Source organism: Zalophus californianus, chromosome X (genome assembly GCF_009762305.2).
Source record: "Zalophus californianus isolate mZalCal1 chromosome X, mZalCal1.pri.v2, whole genome shotgun sequence".
NCBI classification, from domain to species: domain Eukaryota; kingdom Metazoa; phylum Chordata; class Mammalia; order Carnivora; family Otariidae; genus Zalophus; species Zalophus californianus.
Genome location: NC_045612.1, coordinates 4381632 through 4408316, shown reverse-complemented (window position 1 = coordinate 4408316; position 26685 = coordinate 4381632). Strand labels below are relative to the sequence as shown.

Genomic DNA, 26685 nt, shown 5'->3' with positions numbered 1-26685 from the left:
GTGTTTCTCTTAGAAATGCGAACATAAAATAGGAAAAGGTCCTGATGGGATTCTCTGTGTCTAGATAGCTTGTGAGGGAGTCAGCTGGCTTTATGGTTTTCTAATTTTGACTTCGTCACTGTGCTTGGTCCATGTCTAACGCTGCCCTGCCCTGCCAAGCCTGTCGGTTGTGGTGTTTTCACTCACATGAGCAATGCAGATAGTTCCAGCTTCCAGTTTCTAAGCCGGGTGTGCCACGGTCGGGCGGTGGGGCAATAGAATTTAATGCTGTGTACCTCCTTCTCGGTGTGAGGCATCGCCAGCCTGCCACCCTGGCATGTCTCCCCCCAGACAGCCGTGATTTCCCGGTGAAAGGAATCCTACGTGTGAGTTCTACCCTAGTCACAGAAGCAAAACTGCAAACTGGAAATAAAACATGTATTTGTTATTGATGGGCCCCATCATCCTGTGGTTGTTAGAAAGTTCTCGTCTTGCCTTCACACAGATGCGGTTGCCAGCTGTCACCTAACTCAGCGATACATTTTTCCAGGACAGTAACCAGTGTCTGTTTTCATGTCCCCCGAGCATGAGGGGTGCCCTAGCCTGGGGGGCGGGGCTCAGTAAATGGTCTGTAATTTTTCAGCGTCTGAGTCCCTTTCATCCAAGTCCTTTTCTCTCGATAATACAAATTCTCAAGGGTCTGGAAAGAAGTTGAATGTATTTCAATGTGTTTTTTTGTTTTTCAGGATGTATATACGAAGACTATATCTCTATGGTCATATGTCAATAGCCAGCTTGAAGAATTTTCTAATCCTTTCTTTGTGAATTATGAAAACCACGTCTTATATCCCGTTGCTAGTCTGAGTCATTTGGAACTATGGGTAAACTATTACGTGCGGTGGAACCCACGAATGAGGCCTCAGGTATCTTTTTGTTCTTTGCAAAAGAGCGTATTTTTGTAAGTGAAGATGGTGGTGTGGAAATGCACGCATTAACATACGCTACTTCTGCCCCCACCTCTCAGGGTTTAATCCTGTGCGTTCATGTTCTAGCACCTTCTTTCACATACCAATCCAGAAGCTGTTTGCTAGATTAGAGTTAAAAATCTTAGCACCTCTGTCTTCTGCCAAAGGCAGGTAGAAGCAGCAGTATTGGTTACTGCATTTCACTCTTAGTCTTTCCAAGGACTTGGTTAGTTTATAGACTCTGGTAGAAAGAGGGCACGAGCTGAGTGGCAGACAGGCAGCCCCCTGAAGAAGGGGTAAAGTCTCCCCGTCCCTGCCACACTTTTTCACTGTAACATTTTCTGAGACTGAAAGACATACCAGAACAGCGCACAGCAGGGCCAGCCAGCCGAGCCGCGCTAGCCCTTGGTGTTCAGTGGCCGAACTCGGGCTGTGGCTCGGGCCCCACCAGTTAGGGCTCCCCAGGTGCTCCTCCGAGCCCGTGCTCTCCCCGGCCCTGCCCCACCCCCTCTCCTCCACATGGCTGGCCCGGGCACGGTCGGTGCTCCTTGCAGAGTCGGCCAGTGGGGGCGGCCCTCCCCTCCGGGGACAGAGGACTCGCTACTGAGGTTCTTTTGTAGTTGAATGCCTTTCGGGTTTACTGGTGGTCTGCCAGGAGCGGGCTTCCGGGGCCTTGTCTAGCAGCATCGCTGCTGTCGGGCACAGGTGTGCATGCCTTTCCTCTCGGCCCTCCTCCTCAGTCCTTCATCCTCACTCAGTGTCCTCGCCACCTCCGCAGGCATGTCCCGTGTCTCAGTTCGCTAGGGCCGCCATAACCAAGGACCACAGTTGGGGGCGCTTACACAGTGGAAATGTATGGGCTCACGGTTGCGAGCAGAGAAGCCTTGAGATCAAGGTGTTGCCTGGGTTGGTTCCTTCTGAGGGCTGTGAGGGAAGAGTCTATTCTAGGCTTCTCTCCCTGTGTCTTCATGTTGTTTTCCTTTTATGTGTGTGTCTGTGTCCAAATTTCCCCTTTTTATGAGGATACCAGTTGGAGTGGATTAGGGCCCACTCTGATGACCTCACTGTAACCTGATTACCTGTGTAAAGACCTGTCTCCAAATACAGTCACACTGTGTGGTACTGTGGGTTAGCACTTCGACACACGAGTTTTGGGTGGACAGTTAACCCATAATAAGAGCCCCCAAGCCCCAGTAACCATGGAGAAGACCCAACAGTTCATTTTACTTTGCAGCTGCCTGGCACTTGAACTTTGGCGGGCCCATGACTTCATTAACCTCCCCTCCCTGATGGAAGACTCACCCACTGTGGACTCAGGCCCAGCACCTGTCCGGCCGCGCAGACTGCGGCCCCTCTCCCGCTTCTCCTCTCCTGACGCGCTCCTTTTCCAACAGTACAGATCCAGCTGCTCATCATTTGCCTCTCCTTCCCTCCCTCCCACTGCTTTCCAGCCCACGAAACTTCACCTACAAAAGCTCTTTCTTCCTCTAGAGCCTCTGAGTCTGCTCTGCCACCCTCAGAGAGCCCTCAGGACTGTTTTCCAGAACTCCACGATCAGGGTCTGCCCAGCCCAGTACTTGTCTTTCTCTGGGAGCAGGCACTAGCCCCAGGCTTTGTGTTCCCCTCTCTTCCTCTGGTCTGAGGGACTCCATCCCCCCACGGGTGGCCTGTCAAACCCCCCGACTCTGACAGTGCTTTCCCTGCCTCGGCTTCTCACCAGGTGAACAGGCGGTGCTCTGAGAACCTTCTTTAGGAAACCTTCCCCAATCTGAAACTTCCTCCATTTACTGTCATGAGGCCCTGCCTGCTGTCCTTGTGCACCAGGCCACTTTCTCACCTGGTGGAAGGGGCCACTAGCTGCTTCCTAGGTTATGCCCGCACGGAGCAGCCGGGCTGCTGAGCACCTCGCCACTGGCACAAGCACATCGATGGGGGGGGGGGGGGGGGGGCCTCACTGCTGAGGTGGCCAGAGCACATTTCTGACCACCAGATGGATTCTGGCTTTAGTGCTAACTTTTAAGAGTTGTAAAATGTTTTCTTTATTGAAGAACATCTGAGGCGGGAGAGATGTAGTCTCCGTTCTTTTCTCCATGAAAACAGTATACATGTAGTCAATTAGTAGCCATTAGTAGCTAGTTTCAAATGTTCTGCCGATGAGCATTCATCCCGTTAGCGCTGTGGCTTCTGTACAGAGTGCCATGGGGTCAGCTGACAATTACCCGTGGCCTCCAGAGAGCCCCTTCACAAGCATGGCCGCCAGATCCTTTCCCCTTCCCTCTTCCGAGGGACCCATCCCCCTGTGAGTCATCATTCGCTAGTCACGCGGCTGAAGTTGTTCGTACGACAGTCCCCTGGGCCCAGGGCTGGCCGCCCGATGGCTCCAGCTCTCTCTGCCCCCACTGTCCCCCTCATCGAAGCTCCGGGTTACATGCATCAGGCTGTGGTGACAACTTCTTTCTCTTGCAGACTTTGTGCTCTGCAAGGGTAGGCCCCTGGCATACATAACTGCTTGTTCTGTTACATGGAATCATCCCCCAAATGAGAGCCACATGCGAGAGAGAACCGTGGGCCCAGAAACCTCAGTGAGCCGGGGGTCGCCAGCCCCGTCAGCAGCGCCTGCGGTGGCTCACGGCCGAGGAAGTCTGAGTGCAGGCCAGACTGCCCTTTGACGGGGGCCGGCTTCCAGAACGACACCCCTTCCTGACCGCAGCTGCTTTATTTTAGAATGCCGGCCCCCGGGCCCCCTGAAGCCCTTCTTTCCAGGCCCTGGCGTCCCTCTGACTCAGGAACGCAGGTCAGCGGCTGCTTCCCGCGGCCCCCGCCCAGCTGCCGCGCCCCTGCTCCGCTCCGTGCTCCTGCTCCGCTCCGTGCTCTGCTCCGGCACTGCGCTTCCTTCGTCCCTGGGCCGCTCTGGTCCGTGTGTGGGAGCCACAGGAAGACGGGCTCCGGGGTAGAGTGTAGGAAAGTCAGTTCATTTAAATCACCAAGTTAGCGAACAGGATCCTGGGTGACACAGAGGACAGCTGGGGGGGTGGGATTTCTGGCACGGGCACTGCTGCCGGACCGAGGGCGTCCCCTGGGCCCGAGCTCCCTGTGCTCACGGACGGCGGCCCTCCGGAAAGCCCGCCAGCCTGTCCGCCCCGCTGCGATTTTGGGGACGGGAGCGGGAACCGCAGGCTTCCGGGTGCGGCCACCTCGCGGTGGGCCATGGCAGACACCCGGCCGCCTTCTCACCGCCTGGCCTGCACTCATGGAAGGGAAGGGTGCCCGCGGGCCGGGGTCCCACCCCCTCCCCGGACGGAGAGGCGCCATGCCTCTTGGGGGCGAGGTCGCGAGCCTCATGGAGACCTTGTGGGAGCAGGAGAGCTGGGAGGTGGTCCACGGGCTACCCGCGTCTTGTCCTAACTGGGGCTGGCGTGGTTTGGAGCTGCCTAGGTGCCGGCCCCGGGGCCCGTGGGCGAGCAAGCTGGGCCTTGGAGGCATTGGAGGCCGGAAAGGTGGGTTTGCAGGGCCAGCGCCACCCCGCAGCGCTAGCTGCGCAGGACTAGGGGGAGGGAGGGCCGTGGCAAAGGGTCAGCCAGAAGGCCGGTGTTGCTGTGATGGGATGGCGAGGAAAGGCAGGTGACCAGCCTACTTGTCTGAGGAGGAGGGGGCTAGATTGGCTGCCTGGAGAGCGGCTCCCTGGGCATCCACCAAAGGATGGCTGGGCGGGAGCAGGGCCGAGCAGCATTCGTGTTTCCTTTGGGGCCCTCTTGCCTTGTGGCGGACACAGGACCCGCTGGGTGAGGCCCCTAGCTGGCCAGGGGCATTCCCTCGAACAGGCAGGCCTTGGATATACTGTAAGTGACCTATGAGGAAAGGCTGCACGGAGCGGTCAGAGGATCATCGCAGGCCCTGGGCACTCCCCAACAAGGGCTGCCCCCTGTCCAAGACCGCGTGCCTGGGCCCTTCTCACGGGAGCTTGACTGCAGAAGGTTCTCTTGTCTAATTCACTTGGGAGTCAAATGATCCTGCAAATAGGAAAATAATACCAATAGGCCCCAAGACTAAGAGGGGAGCTACTGCTTACCTCATGGTGGCCTCTGGGATCAGCAGCAAATAAGGTAACTTCCCCTTGTTTTGGGGCATCGCTGGCATCAGACTCACATTGCTGTCCCTGTCTTCCTGCGGCTTGCTGAAGTCAGGAGTTCGTTCTCTGCTGGTTACTTTGCTGGTTTACCTCGCTCCCTCCTTCCTGTCGGTGTGTCTCATCTGTCTGTCTCCTGCCCTCCCCCTTCCCTCTAGTAGGGCTGATCACCATTGGCAGCCCTGACGGAAGAGCTCAGTTTGCAGGGAGGAAGCGAAGGGTTGGGGGGAAAGTGCTGCAGGCAGAAGGGACAGCACATGCATGGCATCTGTCAAAACCTAGAAGATTCTGAAATGCAGGAGGGGAGGAGAGGCAGGACCTGGAGAGATGGGAGGAGAGGCCGGCTGGGGTCAGACCACCTGGTTTCGAGGCCAAGGTCAGGGCGGCAGAAAGTAGCCACTGGAGGCTGTTAGGTGGGCATCACATAGCCTGGCTGAGGCTCAGGAGCCAGGCCTGTAGCTGCTCTGTGGGACTGGATTGGGGACGAGGGGAGGCAAGAGGGCAGAGGCAAGGAGAGCCCCCTCAGACCCCCCCCCCCCCAGACGGTGACTTTCCTCTCTGCTGTGCCTCACCCGAGCCCAGGAGCCCCATGAGGGAAAAGCCGGGTCTTGGATCTCTGGGCTTGCTGAGGAAGGGAGTAGGTGCTGTGTGACCCTAGTAGTCAGACCGGGTGTCCCATATGTCCCAGGAAAACCCTTCTCAGTGCTTTCTGGCCCAGCCCCCATGGAAGGGCCTAAAAGAGAAAAGCTAATCAGGGGAGGCCTTGCTGTGGGGGCTGGAGGTTGCGAGTGGAGGCTCCGTGAACACAGCCCCTCTTCCCTGTGCAGGGAGGGAGCTGAGCCCCCAGGGGCTCCCCCTCCTCTCCCGGGGTGGCTGCCGCAGCCTCCTGTGACTGATGAAAACAAATACAACTTCAAGTTGTCAAGGTGCTGATTTAACAGTCAGCAGAGCAGTTTATAAAAATGCAAAACCGCAGAGGTCGGGGGCCCCGGGGGGGGGGGGGCGGGGGGGTATGGAGTACATTTCCGCAGTGTCCTGCGGAGATGCCCCCCTGTCCTGAACTGGCCAAGCAGGGCGGCAGCTGCAGCCCTGGCTCGGGAGGGAGGCCCTGCGCGCTTGGCAGAGCTGGGTCGATGACCGGGCAGGCCGATCTGGAACGGCATCCCGGCGCCCCGAGCAGGGCCCGCTGACCGCAGCCGCCTCTGCTCTCCCCAGACGCCCATTCACCAGAATCTCAAGGAGCTGCTGGCCATCAAGGCGGAGTTGCAGAAGCGGGTGGAGGACCTGCAGCGGGAGGTGGCCACACGCGCCTCGTCATCATCCGAGCGGGGCTCCTCGCCGTCCCACTCGGCCACCCCCGTCCACACCTCCGTCTGAGGGGCTCCAGAGGACGGCACTCGCGGCGACCCCGGCCAGCCAGGACCTCCTGCTCGGCGGCTCGGGCAAGGGACGGTAGCTTGTGATCTTGTCTTTTAGGATTAGGCCCAACGTCCTCCAGGCCTGGATGGCACTTCCCACCAGTGACCATTTGTGTGGCTAGGTGACCACGCCCACTGTCCTCAAGCGCTTTTTGTTTCGTGAGCCCGTTCCCTCCTGCCCACGCCGTCCTGTGGCGGCCTCCTGCCGCATCGAGCCCGCGGACCGCCTGGCTCTGCGGCCCGGGAGAGGCGCGGGAGGAGCGTGGGGCGCGGGGCTTCGGGTTAAGGGGGCCCCACTCCCTTTCTTTCCGAGGTAAGCCCTTCATTTTCAGATACCCCCCCCTTCACTTACAGACCGCGTGCCAGCCACGTGGCTGCCTGAGCCCTTCGCTCCAACGCGAAGACCGTTTGGAACTTAAACTCTGGCACCGGGGCAGCCGCGCCGTTGCCAAGCCTCCAGTCCTCTTCATGCCTGGGGCCCGCCCGCACCAGTTACTGCTGTGTACATAGAAGGTATTTTTAAAAAAGAGAAACATGCCTTTATTTTCCTATGTCCTTTTTTATGTTTGGACTAGTCACTCGAGGAGGTTTCTGCTTAACTGGACTGGGTGAGAAATTCTTTTCCAACAAAGCTCATGCCAACTTCATGTGGTACCTCTGCAACGTGGTTTGAATGGGGCCGCTGAGATGGCACGGTGTCCCGCCCTCCCCCGACACCGGTGCTGGCCTCCCGAGGTGGCCCGGGGACAGTGTGACCCTGCGCCGGCCTCCCCGGCTGCGCCCCGGCCGCCCCCTCCCTGCTGCAGGCTGTTCGCACCGAGCAAGCCCGCCCTGCCCTGCTAGCTGCGCGGCGGCAAGGTTTCTCCCGGCCCCGGAGACCCCTCCAGCTCCGTTCCCCCGGCTGCGCCGCGGCACACCACCGCGCTCCCTGGCTTTCTCCTCCCGGGGCCACGGCGGGCTGTGCCACCCTCCCCTGCCCCCGGCACCGCCCTCCCTCCCCCTGCCCCCGCCCTGCCCGATCCACAAGCAGCACAACAGCCCCTTTTCCTCTGTGTGTACCTAGCACACAACCGTTTCTAACACAACTTGAAGTATACTGTTGTTACCTAAGCAATTCTTTGTTTTATTTAAGTGTACTAGAATGTAAAACATTCATGGTTCAGATTTTTAAAGACTGTATCGTATTTGCCTCATCTGATACACTGTATTTCAGTCTGTAATTAAAATAATACGTTTGCTCCGTGGTCTTTTTTTTTTTTTTTTTTTTAAGTTTTTCCAATTTTTCCCTTGGGGAAAATGACTAAACCTTCCATACCTGTTATTTTATGTGCCAAGGGCAGTTAATACCCGTAAAGTGCCCTTACAAGATTTTACTCATTCACTAAATCCTAAATGAAATCAGGTCTTGAGTGTCTTGGCCAAAATGGTGGGTAAGTAAGTACTCTGACTTTTAAAATCTGAAATGCCCCTCAACCTTAAGCTGAGAAAATACTGATGGGGGAAAGGCTGGGGCTACCGGAGTCAGCTTCGGCTCCAAGGAGGCACGGTGCTCCGCCCAGGCCTTGAGTCCTAGAGCCGAAAAGGGGACAGACTTCGGAGAAGCCCCGGGGTCCCCACCCCAAGTCTATGGGAGGAATGCTGGCCCCTGGGGGAGCTGTAAAGGCCTGGATGAGGCCACACTGACCCCTGTGGGTCACCCTTCTCATAAGAGCCTGGGGGGCCCTGTCCTCCATGCAGCGGCCAGTGCTGCTGGGGGCCCCAGCAGCAATACCTGAGCGACAAGCCCGGGGGGGGGGGGGGCGGGGGGCGGGGGCACTGCGCTAGGCCCTGGCCGGCCACGCAGAACTTCTTTACTGAAGACTCATGTGGTGGGTCTGGGTCTGAGGACTTGGTGCTGTTTTATGACATGGCTGGCGTGGCACCAAGAGGCCACCCGCCTCAATGTGAAAACCCCACGTCCACTGCATCCCGCTCACCCTCAGAGGTCTGGCTGTGTTCTCGGTTTGCAAGCCAAGCTTCGAGGTGACGACACGGCTCACTCGTTCCCAGACGGGCCACTCTGGAACATGGCTGCATGAATGATGGCGTGCAGGGACCCCCGGCCCTGCGCAGCCAAACGACTGCACCAACGCGAATCCACCCTGGATACCGGATTTCTTTGATGATGGTGAGCACTGGGCTGGGGAGTCAGGAGTGTGAAGCCTGCCTCTGCCCCTCTCGAGCCAGCCCGAGGCCTCTGCTCGTCCCTCTGCAGCTCCAGGCCCTGGCTCTGTGTACCGGAGGGGCCCCGACACCGAGCCATTCATCGACAGAAGGAATTGGAGAACTCCAACCTTCTGGAGAAACACCTCGGGCTGGGGAGGAGGGGAGGAAGGTCGACCATGAACTACCTGAAGGGAAAAAACCAGCAGCACTTGACAAAGGAAGGCCCTCCACACCATCAGAATACAGTGATCTGTTAGGTTCCATTTCGTTTAATGCAAACACAAGACCATTTACAATTCCTATTTAAACACAAGCACATAAAAAGTACAGGGGTTTCTGAGATCAGTTTCCACTTCTTCCTCAGACAAGGGGTACGAGCACTCCTGAGTCAGGTGCCCGAGGCAGCGGGCCTGGCACTGTTCCCTGGGTCCCACGCCAGGAGGGTGCCCCTCCCCGCGAAGCTGCCACGCTTCCTTCCTCCTGTGTTCAGAGTTACCAACACTGAGCCTCCACCCCCCCGGTGAGCGGATACAGATCGGATATTCCCAACGGGCCCTTCTGGTTCACCCCGTCTTCCCTATCATCTGGGACAGGCCCAGGGTGGTCCAGGCTACTTCCAGACAGACACAGTTACAAGAGCCTGGGCTTCTGCAGGCGTCCCTGCCCGCTGCCCCGCCCCCCGGGACAGGAGCTCTGCCAACAGGTGGCGGAGTGACCTTCCCGGCCTGTCCAGTCACTAGGCGGCCCGGGTGCTGGGTTGTGGGCTTCTAAGGGAGAGCCAAAGGGGTCTCTCCAATCACGGCCACTGATTGTACCTCAGAGCCGGAGGAGCTCAGGGTCTCCACCACCCACGGAAGCCTCCCTGTCAAGCTCAGGTGGACAGCTGGGGGCCGGGGGCCGGGCACAGCCCACCTCAGGGCTCCTAGTCGGCAGGCTCCATAGCTCTAGCTAGTGCCGTGCCGTGCCGTGCCTGGCCATGCCAAGTGACACGCGGGCCACATGACTCCTCATCCTAGGTGCCACGGTGGCTAGGACTCCTCTAACGTGCCCGTGGCAGGGAGACAAGTCAGTTACCACACCTAAGCGCCACCTCTTTTTTCCTCCTTTGAGATGCCCCGGGGACCTCAGTGGGCAGCCATCCTCACCCCGTGAGCTGCCGGGCGCCGCCCTGACCCTTCCCCAGCTCCTGCGACCGAGGAAGAATCCTCCAGAGCTGCCCGGCACCAACCAGGGCTGGGGCCATCAGCCCTCGCCCTCCTCGGCGGCAGGGGCAAGGCTGGCCGAGCGGACAGCCCCCGGGCTCTTAAGCAGAGGGGGTGTCGTCAGTGCCCCGCACCCGCCTCGCGGACACACAGTCCCGGCCCGCGTGGGCCGCTGCGGAAGGGGCCCGTCGGGGCGCAGGCGGCGCGGCACGGGCTCTGCTCTCAAGGGCAGCTGGAGACAGCGCACCCCGACTGACGCCTCTGGCGCACGACCAGGTTCCTCAGAGCCGCGACCCCCCGCACGCGAGGCGTACGGCCTACAACGGCGGGGTCTGCTCCGATTCCCACGGTCTCCTTAGGAAGCCAGCCTTGCCTCGTCCCAGCTCAGCGGACGCCCGGCCCGAACGACGCGTGGGGCCGTGTCCGTAGGGCGCCACCCTCCTGCTGACTTCTGCTTCTGGAAGTGCTTTTGGGCACTGCAAACTGATCATCAGAAGACGGTGGCTCTAGACTTTGGCTCAGCCTCAGACAGCGGAGCGCCCAGGGACAGGACCACACGTGGGCCGAGCGGAACATTCCAGGAGGCCAGCCCAGAGCGGACAGCTCCGGGCCAGGGGAGGGGCCGGCCCCTCGGTTCTGGCGTTTGCCGCGGTGCCCGCGGCGCCCCAAGGGCTTTTCATCAGAACAGGACAGGCAGAATCATCCTTCCAGACCCACGCAGTCAGGCATGTGTCACCAAACCCGGCAACTGTTCCTTTCCCCATCCCGCTCCCACCTCAAATACAATTTTAAGCAAAAAAAAAAAAAAAAAAAAGAAAGAAACATGCTTCCGGCTCCGCCGCTTGTTCTCGATGTCTGTAGTTTTTGCTACCAAAATAAGAACACGTACAGGGCAAAAGGGGAACACTCATTTCAATGCATAAATGATTCCTAAAAGCTAAGCATGTCAGCCAGGAGACCGCACCTGGTCCCCTGTGGAATCAGAGGAGAATCGGGCCCCAGAGTCACAGCTTCCTACTTGTCCAGAAGGTTCCTAAATTCTCAGGGCAGGGCTATCAAGGCATGCATGCTTGCACTTAAATAAATGAAAAGCCACCACTTGGCCCAGCTCTCTGGAAGCCCAGCAGTGTCAAGGCTGGGTGGTGTGCGTGCGTGTGAGAGAGGGAGTGTGAGCGTGTGGTTACCTGATGCTCTCCCGTTCGCTCCTCGCACTACCCTGGGCTCAAACTCTTAGCCCCGGAGCATCAAAGTCCTCGGGTGCACCCCCCCCCCCCCCCGTCGTCTCGGGCTCCCCGCTCTCCCGTGGCTGGCTTTCTGCCAGAGCTGGGCCTCGGATTCGACACCAAGTCTCTTCAGAGCCTCTGGCAGGGCAGGCACAGAAACCAAACTCACACACACCCCGAGCTCATCCGGAAGTTAGAGTGAGAAGCCGATGACGTCAGAGAAGCGGGTCCAAATGGAACGAGGCGCCGGTCACGAGCAGTGGCCCTCAGATCCGGGGCGCTTCGGGGGGCGGCGGCTCCGCGGCCTGCGTCTGTAGCGTCAGGTATTTCACTAGCGGGAGAGAGGCCTCGGTTACCGGGGACGCCCGCCCCGCCGCCAACGCGGCAGGTCCGCGCTCGAGGCCCCGCGCGCGCCCGAAAGCCCGTGTGCCCCGTCTGTTCTGGCCAGCCTCCCCTCTGGCGCGCACTCTGTCCCCAGTCGGGGCGACCCTGCGCCCTGGGAGAGCAGGGGGAAGGCAGACAACCCCTGTCCTCGTCGGTAAAATGGGCACGCTCCCGGCGGGGCTGGCTGGCCACCGTGGTCGGCTTCCCTCTGCTCCCCTCGGTCCCCGTCCCCGCGACACAGCGATGGGCCTGTCCCCGCTGCTGCTTTCGGCTCCAGGGACAACAGCCCGGCTCCCCGGCCTCCCTGCCTCCTCCTGCCTGCCCTCACCCGGCCTCCCATCGCCCTCAGAAAGTGCTCGACTGCAGAAGGGAGAGGCACGGGGGTAGGGGGCTGGGGGCGGAGGGGCAAGGGCCCTGAGAAGAGGCTCTGTTTTAGCCGAGCCCCTCTTGCCTTTGGGCAGTCTTCAAAACGCAAAGTCACAGGCCTCATTTCAAAGCTTCCCCACAGCTGGGTGGGCGTCTGTCTGGGCCGCATCGGTTCCCCCCCCCCCCCCCCACAGGGAGTAGAGGCCCCTGGTGTCATGAAGCTGGAATCTGGCTCATCGAGGGCAGAGCGCAATGAGCCCTGGGCCCCGGCAGCCGCCTGTTCTGGCCGGAAATTCCAGAAACAGACGCCTCTGGGCTTCCCTCGCACCGTTCCGCTTAGCGCGGGGCCCACCGACTAACAGCCCTGCAGCAAGAAACGAGGGCCCGTGAGGCCTCACCTTGGGGTTCCTCACACACAACGGCTTCCAGGTTCTCTCCCTTCACGTAGTCTGCATTCAGACCCTCTGCAAAGGGCAAAGAGCAGAGGTGGTGACGGACACAGAACCGAAGGGCCCCTGACCAAGCCCGGGGGTTCTCGTCATGGTCCTCAGAGGACGCACAGCAAAGGCCTCGGCCCCGCACCCCCCCCCCGGGGCAGGTGCCACCCCCCGGGAGACGGGGGCCCAGACAGCAGGCTCAGCACCACCCACGGGTCCGCATGCCAGCCCAGGGTCCAGCGAGGTGGGGGGAGCCAAGCGCCGCACGAGGGACGGACAGAGGCGGGGTGGAGAGGGGCAGATGGCAGAACAGGCTTCAGGGCAGAGTGGCTGGCAAAGCGTCCTGTCGCTTCCAGGCCACACGCGCCCCTTCGGGCCGCTAACTCCCCCAGCCGGGAGGGGAGAAGCGCCGTGTGCACCGCCGCGCGGAGGGCCCGGCGCGCACGGGGAGCTGCTCTGGTCCCTTACATGGGCGTCCCCCCACCCCCCACACTGCCTTCCAAGAGGGGCTCGGGGACTTTCTCAAAGCTTCCTCTGCCTGCCGGCACTCAGGTCACTGAGCACCCGGGACTCCGAGGGGACCCCAGCCTGCTGCTACTTAGGGGGAGTCCAGAGTCCGTGTCATGGCCCTGGGTAAGCGGACGGCTGGAAGCCTTATCAGAGCCCTGGGCCTGTGGGAAAATCGGGCCACGGTTCTCAGCAACCAAATGACTGAGCAGGCACAAAGTCCCTCTGCCACCCGGGGCTACATCCAGGCTCCCCGTACCTCAGAAAAGTACGCCTGCCTGCCCTGGTGCTTTCGAGCTCAAGGTAGACACCGGACGGGCCCAGGAAGAATGTGGGCATTGCTTGGCTGGCAGGGGTGGCTGGCTCCGTATGGGGCAAGACCAGTGAGGGAGCCAGCGGAAGCGGCTCCTGCCCGAGGGCCGTGGGCTGGGAGATGCACCCGAGCCTCCCGATCGCTGCCCCCTGCCAGCCTGGCACGCACTCAGCGGGCCCCGGCCTCCCAGACAGGAGCCCCCACCCCAGCCGCGCGGGGCCCAGAGACAGAAGACAACAGAGTGAGCTAAAGGTGGTCGTGGTCACAGCCAAGTCGGTGAGGGCCAGGGAAGGGCTCGGGGTGCAGGGCGGGGACGAGGAGCAAGAACAGCAGGTGGGGAGGGTGGACAATGATGTACTGTGGCCAAAGCAGAAGAGGAAAATGAGAAAGTCGAAGCATGTCATTACCTTGACCTTCTGCTGCATCTGAAGGCAAGACACAAAGCTTAGGACCCTGGAGTAAGAAGTTAGCCACCCCCCGCAACAGACCACAGGGGCTTTCTGCGAGATGCACTGACCCTGTCACACTGTGACTTTGTCACTGAGGGCAGAGACAGAAAGCAGAGGGTCCCCAAAGCTCCCCCTCCCCAACCCCGGCAGCCATGCCCCATCTCCCTGGGGCTTCCCGGTGCACGGGATGCAGAGCAGGTTCTGCTCTGCCTTCTGTCACCTCCACGCGGTGCTGGCCGTGGCCTGGCATAAAGGGTAGGATGGGAAGTCCTGACCCCAGCTTCTCAGGGGGCTTAGTTGCTCCACAAACATCCACGGGGCTCCTCCCGATTCCGGCCTGGGTGCCAAGGACACATCCGTGAATGAAGCACACACGGTCCCTCACGGAGCTGCCAGTCCCGGGCGCGATGCGGGGGCGGTGGATGCAGGAACCCAGCCCAACGCGGCCCCGCGGGCTCCAGGCCCGGTCGGCAGGGGGCGCTGTGGCAGCACGCAGCCTCGGCATCCAGCGAGTCCCACGGGCCCGGAGGGCAGGAAGGCTTCCCGGGAGGGTGCCCCAGGCCCAAGGATGAGCAGAGAACCCGGCTACGTGAGAAGAGGGCCAGCGGAGAGAGCAGGGCACGCTCGGGGAGGGAGTATGGCTTCTGGGGACAGGGGCTGCTGGTGTGGTTGGTGCCAAACCAGGAAGGGTTTGAGTGGCCAAGCTTAGCGTCTGGACCAGGACCAGCAAGGCAGTGGGGAACGTGCGAGGTCGAGGCAGAGCCGTCCCTCTGGCTGCTCCGAGCAGAGAGGAGTATGGGGGAGAGCGGGGCAGGCGGGAGGCTGACGGAACCATCCCGATGGAGACCTGGCCCCGGACAGGCAGAGGCCGTAGCCGTGCTGGTGGAGAGGTGCGGCCCCAGGGCAGGCCTGTGCAGGGGGCACCAGCGCCGGGAGGGGGAACCCACTCACGCAGGAGGGCTCGGAGACAGGAGCAGAGACTACTGACAAGTTCTGAAGAGTGCTGATAACGCAGGGGTGGGTACAGAAGGGAGGTCTTCAAATCTGGGGGATACGCCACACTCGGTTCCCTTCTGTGTGAGGACCGTGCTTGCACGAGCGTGTCGAGGGAAGGGACTCGGGACAGTGTGGGTCCAGCAACGACAAGGACATCCTTGACAGACGGAGGGGCAAGTGGGGGGCGGGGGGGGGGGAACGGAGCGACAGTGAGATTCCAGAGGCTGAGGGGGCGTGGGGCTGGCGGGTGTGGTGGCACAGCTGCCTCCCCCACCAGCAAACTGGCCACCACCTCCAGGCTGCCCTCAGAAAGACGGCAGAGCCCGGTCCTCCCGCAGGCTGGCTCACAGCTCGCAGCTGTCCTCACCACCCCCCCTCTACAGTTTATTCTCCCTCAAGTATCACATAAATCGTTCAACTCTATATGCCAAGGCCGTCACGGTCTCATGTTTTCTTTGGCTTTGCCTGCTAATCCAATTTGCAAAGCCTCACACCTGTTTTTAGAAAACAAGTGTGAAAATCAGGTATTTTCACTTCACTTGGTGCGCCCCCCGCCGGTCTCTTCACTGCTCTGCCCTCCCTGTCCCGGTCTCAGGCTCCCCTGTGAATCCGGCACATCCGGACTCAGTTCTTTCAACAGTCCTCTGAGCCTCTGTTTCCTTGTTGATAAAGTCAGGGTGCCCTCGAACCTGGGCCCTGGGGCTGACAGGGGAGGCCTCAGGGCGGGACCCCACATCCAGCACTCGGCAGTGGCGGGGAAGCCATTCGTACTGTAACTCTGTTACCCAACATGCCTCCTCACGGCTCCAAGCCCCGTGCCCTGGCATACGAGCCACCTGCCCAGCTCTGATCGGGACGGCTCATGAGCATCTCCCTGTTAGGGTGATGATGCCGTACTGCAGGAATGGCAGCCCCCAGAGACGTGGCCACGTCCTCCACCCCCTACCACCTACGGATGTGACCTTATTTGGAAAACGGTCTTTGCAAGTGTGATTAAGGATCTCAAGATGAGATCATCCTGGATTTAGGGTGGACCCTGTGATGACAAGTGTCCTTATAAGAGACAAGGAGAAGGCACACAGACAGAGGAAAAAGCCATGTGAAGCCAGAGGCAAAGATCGGATTGGTGGGACCACAAGCCGAGGGACACCCGGAGCCACTAGAAGCTGGAGGAGGCAAGGAAGGATCCTCCCCTACAGCCTCCAGAAGGCACAAACCCTGCTGATACCTTGATCTTGGACTTCTGGCCTCCAGAACTGTGAGAGAATAGATTCTGTCATTTTAAGCCACTCCATTTGCTTTTGAACTAGGACAAGAGACAGCTCTAAGGATAATCCAGCTTCCAGTTCCATACTCCTTCTTGACACCCCCCTATTCACACCACTCTACAGCCAAGCTTGTGGGTCCAAGGTGGGTCAATAGGATCTCAAGTGGGGTGACCATGAACAGTTGCGCAGGTTGTAGACTGAAACATGAACCGCGCACACCGCCTGTGTAACCATATGTGGTGGCCCTGGTCAAGAACGCTGTACAAGAGTAAGAGAAACAAATATAATCGCCAGAGGAACAAAGAGGTGGAGACTTCTGCATCACCCACATCTAAGCATTCTGGGGCTCGGGCTCATTTGTTGGTTCCAGGCAGAAGGGCCCAGAGAAAGGGCAGGGAGGGGAAGCCTCAGAGGAGGTGCTCCTAAGCTTTAGGAAAGAGGAAAGCCAGGCTTGAGCCAGGCCCTCTCACTTGAACTAAAAATCGCCAGTCCTAGAGACACAGCGTCAGTAAGCAGTGACACATCAAAGCCGTGCTAGTGAAACGAGCAAGGGCGCCCTCCTTGCTCACCCTCACCGGGTCCCCACAGGCTGGCAAGATGGGGCTCGCTTTGTCACTATTCGACTTACAGCTTAGACACGCTCGGCTACAGTATACAATGAAAGCAACCTTTTGCATGTGAAGCATGTGGGGGGGGTGCAACCCCCCCCCCCCATTCTGCCCCTTGCCTTCCTGCTCCTTGAAAGCCCTCATCGTTGCGGCGGCGCGCTGGCTCTCAGAGCCCCGACCCCTGCCTGAGCTCCCGAGGAGGCCGGCGGTGTGAGCAGGCGAGACCGGAGGCCGAATGGAAAGCCCAGGCCCTCTCCCACCCTGACACAAACGTCAGCGTCCCCCCGCGCCGCCCACAGAAACACAGCCAGTTTAAACTTGGGTCCGGCCTCGACCTGTCCACCCCGGAAAGTCCACTCAGGAGTCGGTCTGGAATGGACCCGAATCATGCCCCCGTTTCTGCCCGTCTCCCTTGAAAGGCCTTGGCCCCTTGGTTTGGAGGCCACAGGGTGGTTGCACTTACGCTGGATGCTAAAGCAGAACTTCTTCTGCTGGTAGGAGATGTAGCTGGAGACCGCGCCGATCAGGGCCATGGCCAGGGCGCTGGCCACACCCGCGATGGTGCTGGCCTCGGCCGACACTCCTAGGCAAGCGGGGGGAGAGGGGGAGACATGAAGAGACGTGGCACCAGGCCAACAGCCCCGCGACACCGGCTCAGGCACCTGGCTCTCCTCTCGCCACCGAGCTAAGCTCGTTCAAACCCCCGCGACCCCCAAGCCAGTGTGACAGGGCAAAGCCACTTCTATCTAAGGCATCTGCCAAGCGCTTCTCGTTTTCCATAAGGATTTCCACCTCTCAGGCCAGCAGGCTTCCTTCCCATGGGGCCACCTCCCCGGGGACCCCGATTTTCATGCTTCATTCTCTTAAATCACTGTATCCTTCTGCCGCTGGCCGGGCGGCTCTCTCCTGGAAATAGGGGAAGGCCGGCACTAGGTCTCCTCGGGACACAAACCCACCGGATTCAGAGTCGTCACTGCCATGCCGACCATCACCTGGAAAAAGGACAAAAACCGTGAGCCTGTGACCCCCCCAGCTTGCGGGCAGCCTCTTCCCAACTCAATGACCCTGATTCCACCCCTGCCACAACACCTCCAGTAAATCCCCAGTAGGCTTCTACCTGACTCCGGCAGGAATGGCTTCCTTAGGCCTATCAGCTTGCAAAGCCCAGGCGACCAGGTACAACTCGTTATTTGTAAAACGACAGTGACTGTGCCCTGGGCATGTTCTATCCCGGCTCTTCATACATGGGATTCTTGGCAACGCGGTGAGGCGGGTGCACCTAGCACCCTGATCTTACAGGGGAGGGAGCAGGCTCGCCGGTGAGGGACTTGCCAGCAGGTGGCAGAGCTGGACCCATGCCAGGCGAACCTCCTTCTGGATGCGTGCACTACCCGTAGCCCATGTATGTACTGTCTCCTGTAAGAAGTCTCAATTCTTTATCCGATTGCAGAAAATGCTTCTATTAAACTTTTTTTTTAAATAAAGGATGGAAGACTAGCATAAAAACAACTCATAATTCCACCACCCAGAGAGATCTGCAGTTAATATTTCAATTTACTTGCCTCCTGGGCCTAGTGCTTCACATGTTTTTCTTCCCATCCAGATGCTTCCATTCGTGTAAGGTAGCTACAGGAGCTGCTGGTGACCCGGGGTTTTTAAGGCCCGTCACCTCTACCCTGGCACATAAGCAAATGGAGGCTGGCAGTCCCTGGTCCAGTATTTTGAAATTCAGAAGTCTCCGGAACAGATCAGTGGGTGGCAGGGATTAGGGCGGGGGGGGGGCGGGGGGGGAGACGGCTTGACTCTGAAAGGGCCCTTCCGTGTCAGAACTGGTCTTTATCGGGGCCCTGGTGGCAGTCACACGCGTCTATACCCGTGAGTGTGATAAAACTGCACAGAACTCAACACACACGCTTACCTCCCCAGACGGCAGTGCCCTGACGAGCAACTGGTACCATTTCAGGACATTCATCAGCCTTGGGCTCCCCCCTTCTTCTCAGGGCAGAGCGCTCATTCATGGAGCGGGGCTGTACGCCCAGGGCCCAGGGTTTTTAAGGGAAACCGCTCTGGGATGTTGGAAGCAATGAACTCTGGCACTTCCTCCGCCAATCGGAGTCCGGGAATGCACAGGCTCATGGACTGTAACACATGCGCCCTTCTGGTGGTGGTGGGGGGGGTGTTGGTAACGAAGGGGGGGGCCGTGGGGGGGAGCATAATTTTGCTGTGAACCTAAAACTGCTCTGAAAAATAAAGTCTTTTTTTTTAAAAGAGTGTGGGACAGAAAATGAGGTCTGTTATGTTCCCACTTAGGGCTGAACCCTTGAGTTGAAGATCCCTGATTGGATACAGAAGGTTACTTCAAAAGCACAGTCAGTGCCATTGCAAAGCACTGAGCAGAGAGCGGGGCACAGGGCCCTTTGTGCACCAGCAGGTCCGCGGTGAGGTCGCCTGTGAGGGTCCGGAGTCTGATGGTGTTGGCCCATCGGCGGTCCCTTCTGCTGCGCTGGACGTGGCCACTGCCAGGGACAGGGGCAGTCCTCTCCCAGGCGTCCTCTGCTGACGTGCTCACGTCAGCAGATCCCCAGACAGGTTCGAGCAGTTCGACCTCCTCTTCCGCTCACCTCAAGTCCTGAGCCTCACGATCCGTATGACCGTGAGCTACAAGAATGTCACATGAAATGCGGACAGGGTGGCGCTAGCCACACAGGCCAAAAGGTGGAAACCACCCAAAGGTCTTGAATCAGTTAATGAATACAGATGTTTTTGGAATTTATGTAAAGGGTTTCATCATCCCTAATGTAAAAGGAGTCCTTACAAGTTGACGAGAAAAGAGGCAGACTCCAGTAAAAAGGAAAAAAAAAACAACAACAAAAAACGTGGGTAACGAACGTGAACAGGGAATTCAACACAATGTATTAGGAGGGTCCAATACGACCTAGAGGTAAAAAGTGTTCCACCTCTCTTGTAGTCGAAGAAATGCAAATGTCAACAGGATAGCATTTTATACTGATCAAATTTACAAAGATTACAAAACCAGCGTACCCAGGGAAGCTGAGGGCAGGTAGGAGGGGACGCCAGTACTACCTCAGGGGAGTACCGCTTGGCAGTACACTTGGAGTCACATCGTTAAAACTTTATACTTCCTGTGACCCAGCAAGTCAACACCTAGGAATTTAGCTGACAAACACTGAGGCTTTTGTGTATTTGGCTCTGAGGAGGTTTATCACGGCACGGTGTACAGTGGTAAACAGCCGGAGAGAGAGACCTCTCAAAATAGGAACTGGTTAAATAAATTATGGTATAACATCATGCACTCATTAACACAGTATTTTACAGTACTCTTTAATGACCGAGAAAAATAGTCAGGGTGTTACTGAATAAAAACTGGTTTTAAAAAAGCAGCATGGTCCCATTTTTATAAAAATAAATATTTACAAATGTGTATTATCCAGAGAAAAAGTACTACAAGCATATACTCCAAAGTATTACTGGTGACTCTTCCGGGATGGTAAAACAATAAAGGAGTACTTTCATATAATTTATAAGAAATGTTTAAAATAGACCCGCCCCCATTGTCCCACACCTGGAGGGACAGCTCAGAGAAGCTATTCCACACGTTGCTGGCAGGATCTTCATTTTCAAGGACGGTACGTTTTGTATCCCGACCTGCCTCCTGGGGTCACAATTATATTATACAGCACGCTTACGTACCAAAGAGACCATACATCCAGATCGCCATGTGGAATGCCAGAGCTCGGGGGACCCTTGAAACTACAGTGACTGCACGTACAGGAGGCACTGCGTCCGCAAGGAGGTCCCGAACATGCCCTGTCGTGAACAGAAGCGCTAGATCCAGCGCACCCTCAAATGCAAAAGACAACAACGCACGTACCCGCGCACACACGTCGGTCTTCAGGCCGCCACAGCCACGTTCCTGGGAGGCAGGGAGGCAAGGCACGTATTTGCCCTGTTCTGACAAGAGCACGGCCCAGGGCTCACAGCGAGCGCCGGACACATCTGATTTGCCAAGGGCATGGAGAGTCGCGGAACGGTGGGGAGATTCTACCTAGAACTGCTGGGGGCGGGGGATGTTCAAGTGTTTAAGGACTTGCGTAAGTATGTTAGTCTCCCAACAGCCACAGCTGGGACTTTTAGATTTTTTTATAAATTTACTTTCACTATAAGAAGATGAGCAGCAGAAATGCAAAATAAAAAGTTAAAAATTAAAGGTGCGAGAAGAGCGCGTGGCAGACTAAAGGGCTTGAAATTGTCCTGCAGGTGGTGGGGGAGCCATTAAAGAGGCTTGTCTTTTGGCTTCTTTAAAAATTTTCCCCTATATTTAAGAAAAATTTCAAACATACTAAAAAGTTGAAAACACTGTACAGTGAACACTCCTATCCACCCTCTGAATTCTATAGTGTTTGGCACTATGTGCTTTATCACATGTCCGTCCGTCTGTCCATCTGTCCCTCCATCCATTCATCAGTTTCTCTTATTTCTACGCTGCATTTCAAAGGCAGTCACAGACATCCGTACACACCACCCCTAAACATATTATGACCTACGGTTCCACACTTGCTTACGATGCCCTTTTTTAAGGTAAAATTTACATATGGTAAAATACACAAATCTTATGTGTACCATTTGGTAAGTTTTGGCAGATGCAGCCCCCTGCGAAACCTGTACCTCCACCAAAATATACAACAGCACCGTCACCTCAGAAAGTTCTCTCGTTTCCCTGCCATCGATCCCTGTCCACATCCCGACCCCGGCAGCCACAGACCTCGTTTCTAACTCTATAGATCAGTTTTGCAACTATCAGAATTTCATATGGTTGGGCTCATATAGTATGCACTCTCTTTTCATTGACTTCTCTCACTCGGCATAACATTTTTGACATTTACCCATGTTTTTATATTGGCAATTCGTTCTGTCATATGAATATATAAAGATATCACAATTTGTCTATTCATTCTGCTGCTGGTACTTGGGCTGTTCCCAGTGTTTTGTTTTTGTTTTGCTATTATAAATAAAGCTGCTATGAATATTCTTTATAAGTCTTTTTTGGACAGAAGCTCTCATTTCTCTGGAATAGGAGTGAGACTGCTGAGTCACTGGATAGGTCTATGTTCAGTATTTTAAGAAGCTTTCCATTCCCACCAACAATGTAGGAGAGTTTCAGTTAACCCACATCTGCACCGACATTTGGTATTGTCAGTCTTTCTAATTTTAGCCACTCCTGGTGGATGTGTTGTGGTAGTTCGCTGTGGATTTAATTTGCATTTCCCCAATGAATAATGATTTTGAACATCTTCATATAATTTCCCTCTATATAAAGTGTCCGTTCAAATCTCACGCTCGTTTTTTTAACTGGGCTGTTTGTCTTTTCATTAGTACACAATAGTTTTAAACAGAGGACTGACCAAAGCAGTTTTGTGTTCCTGAGGGTTCTCTCTGGCAGCGGTGTGGGGGACAAACTGGAGCCAGGAGACCAGTTAAGAGGTTAAGGTAACGACCCAAGAGGGGAGGGGATGTGGACCTGGGCTCGAGGGGAAGCAAAGAGAAGATTCTAAATTCAAATGATACCAGGGGAGAGGACTTCTGGCATGACCGAGTGAGGAGGTCAACAAATCCTCTCCTCAAAAAGCAGCTATGGCCCCGGACATTCAGAGGCATCCATGTCAGGAAACGGATTTAGCTCCAGCAAGAAGAGCTGAAGTCTGTGGCCTCTGCGACCAGGGTTTCTCTTGCTCCCCCTGCCCCCAAGGTCTTCCAGCAGCCAGTGGGGCTGGGGAAGGGCTGACAGGCCACAAAAGCCCGCGTGACTTGAAACACTGCCAGCCTCTCAGTGGCGAGGAAACAGGGAGAGCCAGCGGCTCCTTCAGCCCCAGCAAGCCACCAGTCACCTTGCCAGGGATTTAAAGAGGAGGTGGAGAGGTAAGACAACCACAGGGGGCCCTTGTTTGCCCTGAAGCCGAGGACATGCCCAGCAGAGACAGGCTGGTATTGGCTGAAGGCCAGCCGGAGAGATCGATCGATGGAGCAGACTGAGTCCAGAAACAAAACCTTACCCTTATGGTCAACGGGTTTTCACCAAGGGAGCTAAGACAGTTCAGTGGGGAAAGGATAATCTAATCAGCAAACAATGCCACAATTGGATATCCACATGCAAAAGAATAAAGTTGGACCCCTAGCTCATGCCATATACAGATCAATTCAAAATGGAGCAGCAAAGACCTAAATGTACAAGCTAAAACTGTAACACCTTTAGAAGACATAGGAAAAAAATCTCCATGACCTTGATTGTTCTTAAACGCCAAAGCATGATTCATAAAAAAACTGATAAACTGACCTTTATAAAGAAATAAATATCCAACAAACAACACTCTTAAGAAAAGGAAAAGACAGCCATGGACTGGGAGAAGATATTTTCAAAATCATATACCACCTGATAAAGGACTTGTACCCAGATTATATAAAGAACTTGTAAAAGCAAAAAAACCCGATTTTTTTTACAAGGCAAAAAATCTGAACAGACTTCACCAAAGAATATAAAATAAGAATATAAAAAGATGTTCAACATCACTTCTCATTAGGGAAATACAAATGAAAAAACGGGGGCGCCTGGGTGGCTCAGTCAGTTAAGCGTCTGCCTTTGGCTCAGGTCATGACCCCGGGGTCCTGGGACTGAGTCCCGCATCGGGCTCCCTGCTCAGTGCGGAGCCTGCTTCTCCCTCTCCTCCCTGCTTGTGCACACACGCTCTCTCTCTTTCAAATAAATAAATAAAATCTTTAAAAAAAAATGAAAAAATGACGAGATACCCCTACCTACCTATTAGAATGTCCCAAATCCAAAAGAGCTGACAATTCCAATTGCTGATGAGGACATGAAGCAAAAGGAACTCTCATTCATTGTTCATGGGAAAGCAAGATGGTGCAGTTTATCACCAAGTTAAACACAGACTTACCATATGACCCAGCAATCGTACACACCGTTCCAAGTGAACTGAAAACTTATGTCCACACAAAAACCTGTAAGTGTTTATAAATGTTTATAGCAGCTTTATACATAAGCGTCAAAAACTGGATGCAACCAGGATGTCCTTCAACAGGTAAACAGCTAACAAAAAGTGCTCCGTCCAGACAATGGATTATTATTCAATGCTAAAAAGAAATACACTATCAAGCCATGAAAAGACACGGAGGAACCTTCAATGCATACTGCTAAGTGAAAGAAGTTCGTCTGCAAAGGCTACACGCTGCATGATTCCAATTATAGGACATTAAGGAAAAGGCAAAGCTATGCAGAAGGTAAACAGATTAGTGGTTACACTAATAGAAAACAGATTAGGGTTGAGGAAGGGAGAGTGGCTGAGTACCAGGCGGATGCACAGAAGAACGTTTATGGTGACAGGACAGTTCTGTATGGTACTCGGGTGGTGGACACGTGACCAAGTGCATTTGTAAAAACCCACACAACTGTACATCGCAAAGAGTGAACTTTAATGTATGTACGCAAAAGAACGAAACGGAACATCGACTAGGCGTGCGGGCGATCCCAGGACGGGATGCAGGCTGTGACGACTGAATCTAACTGCCTGAGAAACGGAGGAGGAGGGACAGAGGAGCCGACCCAAGTAACCTTAAAAAAGGCTATTTTTTTTTCAGTATTTTATTTATTTGACAGAGAGAGAGAGAGAGAGAGAGAGAGAGACAGCGAGAGAGGGAACACAGGCAGGGGGAGTGGGAGAGGGAGAAGCAGGCTTCCCGCCGAGCAGGGAGCCCGATGCGGGGCTCGATCCCAGGACCCCGGGATCATGACCTGAGCTGAAGGCAGACACTTAACGACGGAGCCACCCAGGCGCCCCCAAAAAGGCTATTTTGACTGGAAACTGTAAGGGAAAGGCCAAAGGATTTAAACATAAAGCCTGTACTGTCGATGGTAAAGGTATTCCTCAGAGAGGTATGAGCGGATACCAAAATTGAGCAAAGCACGCAAATCGCTGACGAATGGTAGGTTTCCCCCTGGCAGAGAGGGAAGTTACAGAGAAGCAAGAAAGGAAGGCCAAAAGAAAGCTTTGGGCACTGGAGCACAGTTGGAGAATAGGTATGAACTCATGTTTAGGTCAATATAAATGTTGATGAATAGAGAAAATCATAGGTGCACGTGTGTACATGGTTTAGTAGATCACCACATACTTCTTGCCTACTCCTGCCCCCTTAAAGGGTATAGAAGCAGCGACATCCCACTAAGTGACGGACACACTCAAGACTCAGGTCTTTGCTTCTAAAATCAATCACTTCCAGTGAGGAAGAGAATGGGGACAGGACACCCAAGGAAACCTTCCCAGCAGGCAACAGCGTGAAGAAGGGAATGAGACCAAGAAAGTGGGAGAGTGCCAGGAGGCGGCGGGAGAAAAGAATGTGAAGCGGCAGATGGTCATCGAAGTCAGATACTGCAGAGGACACACGGGACAAAGAGCTGTGACCATCAAGGCCACTGCGGACCAAAGAGCAACTCAGGAGAGGGAGCTGAGGCTTGCATATGCTAAGGCGTAGACCCAGAGGAGACAATGAGGAGTGGAAACTGGCCTCAGGTTTCTCAGTGGGTGAAAATGCAAGGGAAGGGAGGCGGCTGGCAGGACCTGTTGACAAGAGACTGCCCCTGTCACCTACAAGCAAAACATGGGGTGCTCCTGCAAGACCGAGAGAAATATTTTCTTGAGAAAAAAAACCTATATAACAGATAACATATTATTTCAAAAACAAACTCCAAAACTACAGCTGAGTCTCGTGTATGTGCCTAAGATCCAAAGTTGGAAAATAACGTTAATTAGGATTGTTTTATGCTGATGATTATCACGTATTGAAACAGGATGTTTTATCCTCACTCGTGGCATTAGCATGTCTGCATAGAGGAGAATGTCTGAGAATTTCATTGTGTGCTCATCATGACCATGTGGGACCAGGCTCACACTTGTATTTTTTTGCTGGGACCCCCTTTATTTTCTTTTAATGACGCTTATAATGACAAAGGGTATAACTTAAGCTAACAATGGATTATTCTTTAGACGAGAAGTTTAAATACGGGCCTAATTAAAGAATTTTCCAACACTTCTTCCTTGCTAAAACATGTACTGGTAATAAGCCCCCAGCGTGCCATTCAGCCTTCCATCCGTGCGCGCGCTCCCACTTGCTACCGCTGCCCGCATCTCACCATCTGGAAATACCATTTGTCACCCAGGAGTAATTGGCCAATTTGCTGGGTTTGCCCTTTAAATGTTCCATGTTCTCCTGACACCTGTGAGTTTCGTTTAGTGGTTTTTAGAACTTTTTACCCAAGATGACATTGTCTGGAAAGGTGTTCTGAAGGACAGATGTGACTACGGTATCCTTTAATGTGAAGGGAACACTGTTCCACAGGAAATGTACACGGTCCCTTGCAAGAAGGGGGCAGACGCTAACGCCACAGCCAGACACACTCCTAACTCATTCACGCAGGACATGCTAAGTCACAACCTGCCCCCACAACAGGCTGCCATCACGCCAGTCACAACCGTAACAACTTAGCATCATAACTACAAGTTACAACATACCATCAAAACAGGCAACCACATGCAAGTAACAATCACAAGTTCCAATCATAGCTTATTTTGCCACATCAAATCCGGCTGATTCTCTCCATAATAGGATCAGATCTTGATGTGTATTAGGATAAAAGGTTTAAGTCTTCGGTGGTTTTGGAGGGCGGGGGAGGGCATGACTAAGAAGGGCTTAGCATGAGGGGGTTTCCCTGTGGTGATGGAACAGTTCTGTATTCGGCATCCTGGTTGGTCGCGGTCACTGAAATCTACATACACGACGAAATTTCATAGACCCACAGTGCGCGCATGCACACATGAGTACATGCAAAAGCTGACATAATCTGAATCGGGTCTGTATGCGACTTAATCACAGTCTGTACCAATGCTGGCTTCCTTGGACAACATACTACAGTTATTGTAAGGTCAGTGGCAACCTTCAGGGGACCCTGGGTGAAGAGTACACAGAAATTCTCCTGAATAAGTTTTATAACTTCTTGTGAGTTTTAAACTAATTTTATTTTATTCTATCCCCAACGTGGGGCTCGAACTCACAACCCTGAGGATAATCTCCTTTTTTGATTCAGACAATCAAGAGTCGCACGCTCTACGGACTGAGCCAGCCAGGCACCCTGAGTTTTAAACTATTTTAAACTAA

At 55.3% G+C, this 26685-nt stretch overlaps 2 protein-coding genes across 10 annotated transcripts in view; one reads left to right on the top strand and one right to left on the bottom strand.

The window, feature by feature from the left end:
* MTMR1 (myotubularin related protein 1) overlaps positions 1-7726 on the top strand; it is a 62274-nt gene extending 54548 nt beyond the window's left edge. For all 7 annotated transcript variants that reach the window (XM_027607951.1, XM_027607957.1, XM_027607955.1 and 4 more), the window contains 2 exons: positions 726-902; positions 6286-7726. In XM_027607951.1, coding sequence (XP_027463752.1) covers positions 726-902; positions 6286-6447 — 339 coding nt within the window. In that variant the 3' untranslated portion in view covers positions 6448-7726. The remainder of the gene's footprint in view (positions 1-725; positions 903-6285) is intronic.
* Positions 7727-8942: 1216 nt separating this feature from the next.
* CD99L2 (CD99 molecule like 2) overlaps positions 8943-26685 on the bottom strand; it is an 87026-nt gene continuing 69283 nt past the window's right edge. The window contains exons 5-9 of one of the 3 annotated variants that reach the window (XM_027609241.2): positions 17403-17438; positions 16910-17029; positions 13533-13550; positions 12267-12332; positions 8943-11449 (exon numbers count right to left, since the gene is read on the bottom strand). In XM_027609241.2, the coding sequence (XP_027465042.1) occupies positions 11385-11449; positions 12267-12332; positions 13533-13550; positions 16910-17029; positions 17403-17438 (305 nt within the window). In that variant the 3' untranslated portion in view covers positions 8943-11384. Of the gene's footprint in view, positions 11450-12266; positions 12333-13532; positions 13551-13678; positions 13912-16909; positions 17030-17402; positions 17439-26685 lie in introns of those variants that run through there. The other 2 variants (XM_027609242.2, XM_027609243.1) reach the window with 2 other exon arrangements.